General features: G+C 38.9%; 4 protein-coding genes across 17 annotated transcripts in view; all 4 read left to right on the top strand.

Annotated features, from left to right (window-relative positions):
• The window catches only part of bin1b (bridging integrator 1b), a 25650-nt gene extending 24615 nt beyond the window's left edge, over positions 1-1035 (top strand). For all 13 annotated transcript variants that reach the window (XM_079628187.1, XM_079628179.1, XM_079628182.1 and 10 more), the window contains one exon: positions 1-1035. This exon is cut by the window's left edge and continues 1384 nt beyond it. The gene's annotated coding sequence lies outside the window, so the exon portion shown is untranslated.
• Positions 1-14956, top strand: part of nhej1 (nonhomologous end-joining factor 1) — a 217776-nt gene that overhangs the window by 63726 nt on the left and 139094 nt on the right. The gene's annotated exons all lie outside the window — the stretch shown is intronic.
• Positions 1264-5820, top strand: LOC307006812 (tubulin alpha-1A chain-like). Of its 2 annotated transcripts, none has more exons than XM_079628192.1 (5): positions 1264-1595; positions 3393-3454; positions 3722-3944; positions 4420-4568; positions 4686-5820. In XM_079628192.1, the coding sequence occupies exons 2-5, from the start codon at positions 3452-3454 to the stop codon at positions 5655-5657; spliced, it is 1347 nt and encodes a 448-aa protein (XP_079484318.1). In that variant the 5' UTR covers positions 1264-1595; positions 3393-3451; the 3' UTR covers positions 5658-5820. The 2 variants fall into 2 exon arrangements, with proteins under 2 accessions (XP_079484318.1, XP_079484317.1); XM_079628191.1 differs by lacking the exon at positions 1264-1595 and adding an exon at positions 2100-2200.
• LOC307006811 (tubulin alpha chain) lies at positions 8534-13094 on the top strand. Its single transcript, XM_079628190.1, has 4 exons — positions 8534-8667; positions 10015-10237; positions 10348-10496; positions 11963-13094. The coding sequence occupies exons 1-4, from the start codon at positions 8665-8667 to the stop codon at positions 12938-12940; spliced, it is 1353 nt and encodes a 450-aa protein (XP_079484316.1). The 5' UTR covers positions 8534-8664; the 3' UTR covers positions 12941-13094.

Raw genomic sequence — 14956 nt, forward strand, 5'->3', positions numbered from 1 at the left:
CTTGCTGAGATTTAATATAGAAAATCAGGTTAAAAATAGATCATTTTCAGTTGGTATTGATCAAGGAAAATGTATTCTGTTGTGCACTGATACTCTGATTACATGCAGCATGGTGGAATTCACTGAATGAATTGAGCTGAATTTATTCACACTGTACAGTATCACGCCACCTCTGTGATCCAGGCTGAATCACTTATTAAAAATGGCAAAAGTGTGCTAGACTGCATCCACATCTGGATATATGCCTGATTATAATGCTCTTGTTTGTCATTTGATGAATTACTGCTGTCATGCTCAATAGAAATATGTGCACAAACATCTCTTCAATAAAATTCAGTTTTCTATCATGTTGAACTGACACTGCATTGTTAAGAAATGACAATGACAGTATTTTAGCATGTTTAGCGGGTTAAAATGGATTGGTTGAAATGTAAAAGTGCTTCAACTACTTACTAAATTGCATCTCTATTTTAATACCTAAAATTTGATGTCATATATTCTGGGAATTTGCCAAAACAGTGTGTAATCTACCAAAGAGGGTGAATTAGCTGCTAATTTGTGTTGTAAACTGTTACTCTTATGTATTATAAATTCTGACATTGTCAGTCTGTATTGTGTAAATCTTAGTTTATATATATATATTATCTCTCTCTGACCTGTTTACATACCAGAGCTTTAATTTTCTCTCCCAAGAAGCTCTATATTTGAATCAGTTTTGAATATTTAAATATTTATCAGACCTTTGAAATGAACAGACAGCTCTATGCAGGTCTATTCATGGTTCCTCCTAACCAAAGAGAGTAAATGTTTGGTGACTCTCTTAATATCTAAATGATAAAGGTTCTGATATTTAAAGCCTGTGGAAAACTGAGATGTATCGCATTAACTATATAGGCTACTTTTGATCAGAAAGGTAAATTGTGTCCTGCAGCATTATGGTCGGATGCTCTGTCTTAACATGCAGTACTCTGTAAGATTCACCCTGTCTGGCAGACTTTAAAAAGCATAATAAAATTCAAATCATGCTGAACTTCAGATCTAGGGTCCTCGATCTCGTTCATCTCGCATCATACATCCACTTTTTTTGTCATGGGATCATTTTAACATATTTGAAGGGCCCTAAATCTAAGCACCCCTTGTTTCTTAATACTTATGTGACATTACTCGCATGTGAAAACCTGAACTACGTTGACAGCACTTTGATAGCCATCTTATTCCTTGGCTAACCGAAATGTTAAGCCTGTGAGCTTCGAAATATACAACACAGATAGCAGCATAATAACATGTTCAAACTGCAGGCAAATTTGATTTTTTTTTCTTCTCAAAACAGATCTTTTCAGGCAGACTGTCTGCACTATTCGTGATCAAATGTGTGTCCAGACATAAGCAATTTATCTGCATGCATGGGTTGCATTGGTAACGCGTAGGCGTACCCATGTATGTGACGAGGCGTTTTTTCCCAAACGGTCCGGATGCTGGCAAATGGAGGTGTATCGTCTCGCTCTCTAATTTACGTCAAATAAGCGCCCTGTCGGTCTGCTGTACAAAACTCCTCCATCGCACAAGAAAATATTAGCGACGTCTGGATTAGACAGGTATATATATTGTGATGTTCTGTGTTGTAGTCACTGTGTATTTTTCTGAAATGTTAACACTGTCAGCCCACATTCGATTATTTCTATTCGATTAGAATCTGATAAAAAAAAAGATCCGTTTTGTGTTCTAATCCCATGCATGCGCTCTTTCGTTTTTTGGAATATCTGCATTGGTTTCTATGGCAATGACGCTGCGTTATATGCCAAAAACAACAACCGCCATGGATATGTACGTCTATGACAACCGCGACCCAATTTGTTTTTAGAAATGTAACCTAATTTGACCTAAAATAATATGTATATACGTATAGTTAGCCTATAAAAAGTATTTTTGCTTAAAAAAAAAAAAAAACTAAGCACATTTATTTCACAATAGTGCTTGACACACACACACACACGTACTGTCTCACTCTACTTAACAAAAATAAACGGAAATAAAAGGTACCTTGGTAAATACACAATGTAAATTATACAAAATGCAAATGACATAGCGCGCGTCGCCGCATTTGCGCGTGCAATTAAAAAGTGCGCGCCACGAGAGTACGAGCACAGTATAACGGCTGACAAGGAGACAAGAAACAAGGAAAGTTCGTTTTTTTCCTGAGGTGAGAGGCTTTATTTCATACCAAGTAACGAAAATAACATTAGAATAATGATACTGACAAATATCCTGACAAAATATAATTTGCCAGTAAATACTGAATCAGGACAGCGCGTTTTTTTCAGGCACTCTTGGCTAAAAGTGCGTCTGACAGAGATGCGTCATAGCTTTCACGCACGTCTTTTAAAATAAAAGTCTCGCATGCTGTTTCTTTGACTGCACACTCCGTGACCCAGCAGTTAACGTAACGTTACAGTCATAAACTACGCGAAATCCGATCGGAGCAGTCAGACTAAAGGATTTCAAAACACATATGAATGTAACTTACTGTGCGTTCACAGTTACGTTAGCTCGAAACGGATTTGTAAAAAATAAATAAATAATCTAATCATAGATTTGCTAAATCTGGTCATAAATCAGATGTGTACTGACAGGAACATAGCTCGAAAACGTAACCGTTGAAGTGATTTGAATCAGATTTGGGGGGAAAAACATAGCAATAGCCTAACATTTTGAACAAAGCCCCACCCTCCCCCTTCTGACTTGATTGTGTTTCATGTGCATCTATTGTCATGGGAACTTTCAGGGAACAGATGAGAATTGTTTGTTCTTGGGCTCCATGGCCACCTGGCCGGTTAACAATAGTTTACAGACTTAATTAGGGTAACTGTTACAGAAATGACATAGCTAGTGCCCGGGTCAGTTTGCACAGCTTATGTAGAGACAGAAACAAAGGATGAGAAAGAGCTTTTAGAGAAGTAGATTTGACATATATTTGTGGGTTTGATTAAATCCTTAACCATAAGTATGAAAAATAGTGATTGCTTTAGTGTGCTGTCAAATGTTTAGCATTATTGGACCAAAACATTTTGAGTTCACACTCCTCTCTTTCCCTTAACCTCTGTTTGACATTGTTCTTCCATCTGTGATACAAACCTAACCAAATTCTGTTAAGATGTGATTCACAATGCAGAGTTAAATATTAATGTCTGTGGATGACTGGGCGAGTGTTGGCCTGTTAGCGTGTGTCTTGCAGGAAACATGAAGCACTGGGATGTAACTAGGCCTGTTTGTTTAGTGCACTGCAGTCTCTATGAATGACATTAACATAATTGGACTTAACCCCTATGTTGCCAACAACAAACCATGTTACCATGGCATGAGCTTCTCTTTAAATACTGATGATATCTTCACAGAGAGCATTCACAAGATTTCTCAACCGAACACTTGACTTCGACCAGAGGAAATATCTACAATGGTAGGACATTTTAAAATATTTATTTGTCTGATGCTTGTTTAATATATAGAATGATTTTGTACTTGCATTTGAATTAATGGTTTTAGTCTTCATGAATACTTTTTTTTAGCAATTTGATAATTTTATTTTACGGACTTTGCCTTGATAATGTTTTTTGGTTTTAGCTTTGCGTTTATAAAAATGAAAATAAATGTTCTTTTCCAAAAGAGAGTTAAATGGCTTTTACTCTGAGCAGTTTTAAACATGCCTGTCATTTACTCCCTGTAGCGTGAGTGCATCTCAGTTCATGTTGGCCAGGCAGGTGTGCAAATGGGAAATGCATGCTGGGAGTTGTATTGCCTAGAGCATGGGATCCAGCCAGATGGTCAGATGCCCAGTGACAAAACCATTGGAGGAGGAGATGATTCCTTCAACACCTTCTTCAGTGAGACTGGAGCTGGAAAACATGTCCCAAGAGCAGTCTTTGTCGACCTGGAGCCCACTGTCATTGGTAATGAAACTGACAGTATAAATTCTATACTAAAGAAGACTGACTTTGATTTTTTTTCTCAACTTATAGTAATCTGATGAAAATAAATGGTGCAAATGACCAAATTATCTTTTCTCAAATAAAATAAAATGATAAATCGTAAAATACAAATTGATTTTATAGTTACACTTTATTTTACAGTATGTGTAATTACAGTGTACTTAACCAAGAAAGTACTGGTAATAAGGTAACTACATGGGTTAAGGTTACATAGGGTTGAATGAATGAATGAGGCATTTATATAGCGCTTTCATATGTACTACTGTACACCCAAAGCGCTTTACAATCATATCAGGGGGTCTCTCCTCAACCTAGTTATCTTATAGTACCTATCTCTTATAGTACCCAGTTATAACCCAGTTATTGTAATTACTATAAGTACCTAGTATGTACATGCTGAACAGGACTGTAAAATAAAATGTTACCAATTTTCCAGATGAGGTGCGCACAGGTACCTACCGCCAGTTGTTCCACCCTGAACAACTGATAACAGGCAAAGAAGATGCTGCCAACAATTATGCTCGTGGGCACTACACCATTGGCAAGGAGATCATTGACCTGGTGTTGGACAGGACTCGCAAACTGGTAAGACAGGGTCAAAGGTTGGCTTTATCTTAGGGGTTGCAATGCATTTTGGTCTGCAATAGAACAGCAGACAAATCCTGAAAGGTGATTCTAGGAATAACTCATTTAATCCTGCAGGCTGATCAGTGCACTGGGCTCCAGGGCTTCCTGATCTTCCACAGTTTTGGTGGCGGCACCGGCTCTGGGTTCACCTCCCTCCTAATGGAACGTCTCTCTGTCGATTACGGAAAGAAATCAAAACTGGAATTTGCCATTTATCCAGCTCCTCAAGTGTCCACAGCGGTGGTGGAGCCCTACAACTCCATCCTTACCACCCACACCACGCTTGAGCACTCCGACTGTGCCTTCATGGTGGACAACGAGGCCATCTATGATATCTGCCGTAGAAACCTCGACATTGAGCGTCCCACCTACACAAACCTCAACAGGCTGATCGGGCAGATCGTTTCCTCCATCACAGCATCCCTGCGTTTCGACGGAGCCCTAAATGTAGATCTGACCGAGTTCCAAACCAATCTGGTGCCCTATCCCCGTATCCACTTCCCTCTGGCCACCTACGCCCCAGTGATCTCTGCAGAGAAAGCCTACCATGAGCAGCTCTCCGTTTCAGAAATCACCAATGCTTGCTTCGAGCCAGCCAATCAGATGGTGAAATGCGACCCTCGTCACGGCAAGTACATGGCTTGCTGTCTGCTGTACCGTGGAGATGTTGTCCCCAAAGATGTCAACTCTGCCATCGCCACCATTAAAACCAAACGTACCATCCAGTTTGTGGACTGGTGTCCCACTGGATTCAAGGTTGGCATCAACTACCAGCCCCCGACTGTGGTTCCTGGTGGAGACCTGGCTAAGGTGCAGCGAGCCGTGTGCATGTTGAGCAACACTACAGCCATTGCTGAAGCCTGGGCTCGTCTGGATCACAAGTTCGATCTGATGTACGCCAAGAGAGCTTTTGTTCACTGGTATGTGGGTGAAGGTATGGAGGAGGGCGAGTTCTCAGAGGCCAGAGAAGACATGGCTGCCCTGGAGAAGGATTATGAAGAAGTGGGCACAGACAGCGTTGCAGATGAGGGAGAAGAGGAGTATTAAAGGAATCCCTAGTTATCATAATCTTGTCAAGAAATATCACAAATCTTCATAGCTTTCACAAACAGTATTGTCACTAACAAAATATTGTTTTTATGTTTCCTATGCTCAATTGAAAGCTGTATTTGACATGTAGATTGTGCCTTTAAAAAAATCCTTATATTGATTCAAGCTGTCAGTCTGTTTTTGTCTGTCTGTAATGAGTGCATGAATATGAACAAATCATCCACGTGACTTAAGCAAGCCAACTCCAAGCGCACGTGACAGACCATAAGGTTATGATGATATCTTCTAAAGACTCATATTAGCATTTTAGTTGTTGTCTATTTCACTGAGTTGGTTGTCATTCAAAAAAATAGTTCCTCAGCAAACAAGATAACCAGTTACTATAGTGACAAAATGGTTGAGAATTGTTGCAGTACTAACCACTACAGTGCTAACAGCTAAGTGTAATGCTCCGGGGTAAGAATAAAAGACTGGGTGTTACTGTGCCACCTGAAGCCTGCTTGTGTAATGTCTTTGTAATTTGACTGCCTGAGGACTAAGGAAATGCAAATGGAGAGCACATTGGAAGGGTGCCATGGAAGCAATCAACAACAGTGTTACACTATTTGCATTACTTAAAATCATGAGTCATTCTGTTCCAGCAGGCTTGAGATGGCCTTGCACAGACTTGAAGGTTAAAAAATCGTTTTATATCAAATATTAAAACGCACCAGTTGGTGAGATGTTTAATAGTACCTTCTGACAAATTACAGGTATTTTTAAGATCATTTCACTAACTGACCTGCCATAGCACAACACTCGGATGTCTTTACAAGACTAATGTTTAAATGTAAATCTTCATTTTAACTCTAACTTTAAGCTGTAACTATATATTAAGAACTTAATAATAAGCTTTTTGTCTAACAGTAAATTGAGAGTTGCACTTTATTCTATTTTAAGAGGTTTTTTTTTTCAGTGTGAGGATAGATTGCAAATGGTTCCAGAAAGGTAAATTCCACAAATAATGGTCTAATTTACATCGAAGACAATCTATTTGGATGCAAATCTAGCCCTTAACAGCTCATTATACATACAGCTCCTTTTAATTTAAATCTGCTTCCACCCCGTCTGACGCAGGATACATATCGACACAGATAACTTTTTATGGTTTCCTTTTCTCACATTTGGGAGCATGATAGTAACAATGTGAACTTGACCCTTTTATTGGTTCTTTCCTCTCATAAACTGACACAAATGCACTGCCCTCCACTTAAAAACACCAACAGCCCTACCAGGCATTCCAGACATTCTCCACTGAGTTTTTCTCTAAACATTTGGGCTTATCCACGCCACAAAACCTGGTGTGGGAAAGGAGAGAAAGTATTACAGTCAATGTGTTTGATGTGAGCATATTATCTTCTGGTTGAAGGGATAGTTCACCCAAAATGAAAATTCTTTCATCATTTACTCACCCTCAAGTTGTTCCAAACCTGTATGAATTTCTTTCTTCTGCTTTACACAAAATAAGATATTTTGAAGAATGTTGGTAACCAAATCGTTGATGGGCCCCTTTGACTTCCAACTGCTTGGTTACTCATATTCTCCGAAATATCTTCTTTTGTGTTCAACTCAAAGGGTTGAGTAAATGACATAATTTTCATTTTTGGGCGAACTATTCCTTTAAGAGCACATCTGCTGAGGCTTCCTGCTGATCTACCAAAGTGCAAAGTTCATGACACAGATACATGGAGTTGCATTAATGCGAAAACTACTGTTCTAATGTGGCTCTGTTACTGCAGCATGTTTTCAGACCAGATCAAATATGTTCTGGTGACAAACGGCTATTAAAACTCTTGGAGGAAACCAGTGTTCAGAAATTATTCGTCCTTTTAGGTGTCATTCAGAAAGACACCTGTTATTTTGGAAAGAAACATTTGGAAATATAATTTATTATAAGAAATTATGTAAATGCAAAAAATTGGACTTCATGAAATGTTTTTAATAATAATCATGTGCTTCAAATTTGATAAGACTTGGAATGTAGCACACAAATCGTATAGACCAGGGTTTTTTAATCTTCAATCATTCTCCTAAAATTTAAAATGCAGCTATATATTTTTATGTGTAAAGACACAATTTATACTGTGAAAAAAATACTATATTATTTGGCAAATATTTAGTTTGTATAATGTTTATTTACTTGTAATGTACTGTTTATGTATTTCTTCAATTATCCATTTATTTAATCTTATATTTATAATAAAAAAATCTATTATTATAATTTAACACTGGTTTGCTCCAAACTGTTTTTCTCTAAACTTTTCTTCATTATATTGTCCTTTTTTATGCTTGACAGTCCCTATTCACTTACATTACAACTACAAGAACGTATGCAAATATTGTTAAACAAAATTAATCCCTTTGTGTTCCACGGATGAAAGAATCATACCGGTTTGGTACAATATGAGAATTAATAGCTATTTTTATCTTTCTGTGAACTAACGTTATTAGTGTGTAATAATTAAAAATAAAGAGCTGGCCAGATAAACATTTGTAGAAAAGCCTAACCTTTTCTTAAAACCTTGATAGACTGAAACCTGAATGAAACCTAACACCTGTCTTTGTCTGGTGCAGTGATAAGGGTTTCTTTTTTAATGGCGGATCTTATTCAAAAAATATATATCATAAAAACGACCTCAAAAATCATTGACCAATATTATCGTGGGGTGTAGCGTCGTTTCTGTGAGGATTTATTATTCTTACTTTTTACAATTAAATGTAAGAACCCAGGGCACTTTCCATTTTCTATCAATCCTTTTCTGACTGAATGTTTCGGTTAAAATGAAGTTCCGCCCAAAAGTCCCCTCCTCTCTCACTCGTGACCGCGCTAACAGTGAAGCCAGAAGCCCCGCCTCTCTTCCATCCGGTCGCGCGCCTCTATATAAGCGTAGGCTGGCCCCTTCCGCGCCAATACTGCCTTCATTTTCCGAATCCTTAACGTCGGTCCGAAGGAAATTCCGTCAAAATGGTGAGTAATATTTTCACGTTTATTTTCAGTAATTACGGTAGACGAATATTTTCTCTGTCTGTACAATGTTATTTTACAGTTTGATGTTCGATTTTACAAAGAAATATATTTGATTTTTGTATTCAATTCGAAGTCATATCTGTCTTAAAATAGTCAGATATATGTAAAAATTAAAAAAAAAAAAAAAACGTTTAAAATTACGTTTAGTGAGGATTATAGGTATTTTGATGCATTGGGCGGCTGCGAGACAAAAGCGCGCGCACGCGCAACAGCAGGAGCTTTAGGATGTCTGACGCACTTTCGAAAGGCACACAGAAGAACAAAGAAAAGGGGGCGGAAAACTAAACTGATATATGTGTAAAATTGATAAACGTCCCGATAAGATGCATGTTACATAATATCCATAATTGTATTTCTCTTATAAATACGTTATAAAGCTTAAGCTTTTGTTATATGCGGCACAGGGTGGAGCAGACACGTCAGAATTTCAGATACACGAATAAAGGTCTTCAGTTTAGGCGCGACCAGTTATCGCGCTATTTTTCCCCTTCCCATTTTGTCTCTCCAAAGCTGGGTGGTACACGTTGGGTGGGGGAAGGGACCAGCCCTGCCCTTCCCTTCTGGGTCTCTTCCCCCACACTATACTTATAAGTCACACTCTGACTCATTTAATTACGTAGTTCTGATTCAGATGCAAAATTTAGTATTATCTAACATTCAAAAAGTGAGCATAATAGCGCAAAATGTGTACATTTCCCAGTCTCCCTAGATTTTAGGCTTAGTCAGCATTTAAGCCTGCATGCGCTCATGCAGATAAAACGCCTGAAACAGCTGCAGTGTGGATGGGTGGGAGCTGGTAATGGGTATTGATCCACATGCAGAACAATTGATCTTTGGAAACAGATTATCTTAAGCAATAATGTTACTTACTGTTACTGAGCATATTTCATGACATTTAACATTTTAGCTGAAAGAAAGCCCCTACTCATTACCCTACTCACCTTGTTTGTAATGTTAAGAATGTTACAGTGGAAACAACTTATACTGCCCTGCCCTTGCATTTAATAAAAGGCACCATTCAACAACTTTCCATATTAGAAGAGCGTGCTGAATAAACATCCTGCCCTATCGTTCTGCCACATTTCTTGTCTGGACGTAATGTACGCGTTTAAAAAGATTCCTGCTGTTACGTATTTTTCAAGGGGAGACCAGAAATATTATGTTTTGTAACTTTTGCTGTAATAAGGTCTATTTATTACATGATACATGAAATATCATTGATATTTCTTCCGAGCTTTTCAAGTTGCTAATGTTAAACTATTTCTTATTTTCTCTCTCCTTCTCCAGCGTGAATGTATTTCCATGCACGTCGGCCAAGCCGGAGCCCAGATGGGCAATGCATGCTGGGAGTTGTATTGCCTAGAACATGGGATCCAGCCAGATGGTCAGATGCCCAGTGACAAAACCATTGGAGGAGGAGATGATTCCTTCAACACCTTCTTCAGTGAGACTGGAGCTGGAAAACATGTCCCAAGAGCAGTCTTTGTCGACCTGGAGCCCACTGTCATTGGTAATAAACCTTTTTTTTTCATGGCACCTTCTGTAAAATGTTGTTTTTTGTGGGCAATTTCAAGTGTTTTGGTTTGCTTGCAGTTATAATACGTTTTTTTGTTTTTCCAGATGAGGTGCGCACAGGTACCTACCGCCAGCTGTTCCACCCTGAGCAGTTGATCACTGGCAAGGAAGATGCTGCCAACAACTACGCCCGTGGGCACTACACCATTGGCAAGGAGATCATTGACTTGGTGTTGGACAGGACTCGCAAACTGGTAAGACACCCATACTGTCACCACCCTGTAGGGTTGGACGATGTCTACCAAAATGGCATCAGACGATGTCTAAGTGAAACATCGAAATGGACGATGACATCGGGAACCAAAACGTTGAAAATAATGAAATCATTAAAAACGTAACATTTTCCCATGGGCGTCGGAACCATTGAATGTGGGACAAGACCCACCCACTGCCCCAATGGCACGTGTCCACTAGTGAGCAGCAGAGCATTTCTATGGAAGCTCATCTTCCATAGGAATTAATTGAAAATTCTGTTTGAATGGCCTTGCACATTTTATTTTAGCTCTCTGGCCAGGAGGATCTCGATGTTTTTCTCCAAAGACTTGTCAGACTACACTTTGCTTCACGTCTAATCATCGTTTGCCGTCCTTAATGACGTCTGATGTCATAGACAAGGCGGAACTAGCAACTGACTTCTGGAAACAAGAGCGTAAACAATGCTTGAACTAGCTTAATGCTAATTCCAGTACTCACCATGTTGCTGAAGCGCCTCCGCTATCGTTCGCCAGCATTTATCTTTTTTCACTCAGTCGTGTTGTTGCCATAGCTCCACAAACCTTTACTCCATTGCAGCACTTATACCATTGATTCTTTTGTTTCTCCATGTTTAAAAGCTGTGTTCAGAAGAGCTTTTGTACTACTATGGGTCAACATCACTTAAATTAAACACAATTAAACATGTTAGTTTTTCCGTCGTGACAGACCGGCGTCGGTTATCGTCCACTATGACACTAAAAGTGATGAAATTATCGAATCTTGCGTCCTGATGCCCATTGTCATTTGAGTCCCCATGACACCCTACGTCAAATGGATCGTGCCAAAATTGGGCTAATATTGGTTAGTCCGAACTCGGCATTAAAGTGACAGCAGCCTTGCCGTCTTTTGTGGAAAATCACTCACTGTTCTTGACTGAATAACTTTAATAGCCTTAATAACAATTAGTGTATAATATAAGTAATTACATAATAATTCAGTGACATGAAATAATAATTTGTAACACTTAATTTAAGACCTTGTGTAGTATAGTGTCTAACACAATTCTGTACAGCAAAGCAGAATTGAGTATTTCTATTCTGGTGTCACCATTGCTTTATGCATTTCAGTAAAAATGCACAAAAATATTTACAGGTAATTGTACTCTTACTGTCATTAATTACTCAAGTACATCGTGATTATTGGTGGGTTTTAAGTGCCAAACGACAGCAGAAATATCCTGCAAATATTGCCGCAATTTGAGGACAGCACATTCAGCCATTTTAGGGCGCAAAATCAGAAAAAAAAATCTTGGTGGGACTGGATAGTTAGGAAGTTCACAGAACATATACGTTCTCCCTACATCATGCTAGTCACTAGGCAATAAAATATCAGTAAATTTAGTTATAATTAATGTTTTTATAATTGATATCCTCCCCATCTAAATTTACATCATTTTTGTTTTCAGGCTGATCAGTGCACTGGGCTCCAGGGCTTCTTGATCTTCCACAGTTTTGGTGGCGGCACTGGCTCTGGGTTCACCTCCCTCCTAATGGAACGTCTCTCTGTCGATTACGGAAAGAAATCAAAACTTGAGTTTGCAGTCTATCCAGCTCCTCAAGTGTCCACAGCGGTGGTGGAGCCCTACAACTCCATCCTTACCACCCACACCACCCTCGAGCACTCCGACTGTGCCTTCATGGTGGACAACGAGGCCATCTATGATATCTGCCGTAGAAACCTCGACATTGAGCGTCCCACCTACACAAACCTCAACAGGCTGATCGGGCAGATCGTTTCCTCCATCACAGCATCCCTGCGTTTCGACGGAGCCCTAAATGTAGATCTGACCGAGTTCCAAACCAATCTGGTGCCCTATCCCCGTATCCACTTCCCTCTGGCCACCTACGCCCCAGTGATCTCTGCAGAGAAAGCCTACCATGAGCAGCTCTCCGTTGCTGACATCACTAATGCTTGCTTCGAGCCAGCCAATCAGATGGTGAAATGCGACCCTCGTCACGGCAAGTACATGGCTTGCTGTCTGCTGTACCGTGGAGATGTTGTCCCCAAAGATGTCAACTCTGCCATCGCCACCATCAAGACAAAGCGTAGCATCCAGTTTGTGGACTGGTGTCCCACTGGATTCAAGGTTGGCATCAACTACCAGCCCCCAACTGTGGTTCCTGGTGGAGACCTGGCTAAGGTGCAGCGAGCCGTGTGCATGTTGAGCAACACTACAGCCATTGCTGAAGCCTGGGCTCGTCTGGATCACAAGTTTGATCTGATGTATGCCAAGAGAGCTTTTGTTCACTGGTATGTGGGTGAAGGTATGGAGGAGGGCGAGTTCTCAGAGGCCAGAGAAGACATGGCTGCCCTGGAGAAGGATTATGAAGAAGTGGGCACAGACAGTGTCGGAGAAGAGGATGAAGAAGGAGAGGAGTATTAAGTTGATGGCTTACTAATAAACCTTGCAAACCTAGCAAGACAACTCATGCCTGACTTAATATGTAAACGTTCTGTTATGAAACCACATTCCATGAAGTAAAAGTGCTCCTTTTATTCGGTCAACCTATTAAATAAAAATGAAAAAAATAATCTGCTGCGATTTGTCTTTTTTGCCTCTATAAGTTTTAGAATATATTTGTATGACTTTGTGACAAAGAATCAAAACAGTTAATCTGAAAAGGTGGGAGACTGGGCCTTGCCAAATGTAGATCACATGAGTTAATATTGTGATAATCTGTTAGCAACCATGTTATGTCTGCATTAGTGTAGCTAAGAGAAAAGGGATTTCACAGGTACTCAGAAATATGGGATCAGCAATATTATAAGCACTACCCAGAATTTTTGTTTTTAAAATGCTGACAAATTAACATAAATCTACTCACTCGCACATTGCTGTTTAAGCCAGGGATTAAATAACCACATTACAAACGAGCTTAATAGTTTTTCTTTAGCTTATGAAACTATCTTACTCAACTGAAATCACAATTTACTTTGTGTTTAAAGTAATGTACTCTTTCAATTCCAGTAACAGTAAAATGAAATGGACATCCATTTTTTTTTTAAATGGATCTAAACAAATGTGTGATGATCCATCCATTTTCCAAACAGCTTGTCCTATGCATGGTAATTATGCAGTGGTATTTTTTTCTTTAAATTAAAACTTTAAAAGCTTATCTTAAGTCCTCACTCTTTTTATAGGATACATCCTTGCACACACTCTGGCAAACTTTTCCAATAAGGCAAGTCTAAATAAGTCTTTTAAAAGCTTCCCACAATTTATATTTGTTCGCAAAACTAATTTGAATCCTTTAGATCATGAGATACCTACATTCAGTGAAGTGTCTCCAAACTTTTGACTCGCACTGCTCTATATTGACTGCCATTGAACCAAAGTACATCATTTTCTCCACACAGGCAGGCTAATCTTCTTATGCAGTCTCCTGCTGTGGATATATTTACAGATTAAACATGCACTATCAATGAATAGGGTTGCATTTGTCTTGTGAAAGAAGAGAGCTGGATCTCTGCGCTGGGAACAAACACCCACACATAAACCTTCAGTGGATCACACAATGGCCACACACAGCACTAAACATGAGCCTCTGTATACACAACATACAGCTGTGAGGGACATCGCATAACAACTACCAGACCAAGCATTGTGTATACAATATAAGGATTGTAGCGAAGAACTAGCAGAAAAAGATCACTTTTTGTACCCCCCCGTACCTATTTGTCAAGTGGATAGAGTGCAGACATGGTTTACAGCGCAAATGGGGTGTACGGTACAAAGTGGGCCTTTCTGCTCTGACTCCGGTTGGCACTGAGTTTATCTGCAAGAAAACAAGTGAAAGCTGGTTAAGCCTGTCACATGACTCCAGAAAGACGCCAAACAAGCCCTGAGGGCTAATGAAAAGCATGTGCAGTTCTATGTGAGATTTATATACATGTATATAATATATATAAGATAGATAGATAGAGTCTTTATTGTGTTTTGTATAAGTGCTGTCAAATTGATTAATCGCATCTAACAAAATTCTTTGTTTACATAATGTGTGTGTACATATAATTATATATATTATGTCTATGTGTATATACTGTACTGTATATACACATATTTACTGTATGTGTGTATATATATACAGACACACACATATCATATATATAAATATAATACATGTATACACACGTTATGTAAACAAAAACTTTTATGTTTGATGCGATTTATCGATTTGACAGTGCATAGTTATACATACACAAAAAAATAAAAAAAATAAACTTAATGTCTAAAATTAAATTAAGTAAAATTAAGAAATAATATAAAAAAAATGTCGCCACAATAACTTAGTGTGAGTCCCAGTTTCTGTTTATAAAAAAGCATTAAAAACAAGTAGCTAGCAGCTTTGTCAGAATTATAGTAGAAATACTGGCAGAGATCTCTCACCTCATATTATGG

Source organism: Phoxinus phoxinus, assembly GCF_949152265.1.
Source record: "Phoxinus phoxinus genome assembly, chromosome: 11".
NCBI lineage: Eukaryota > Metazoa > Chordata > Actinopteri > Cypriniformes > Leuciscidae > Phoxinus > Phoxinus phoxinus.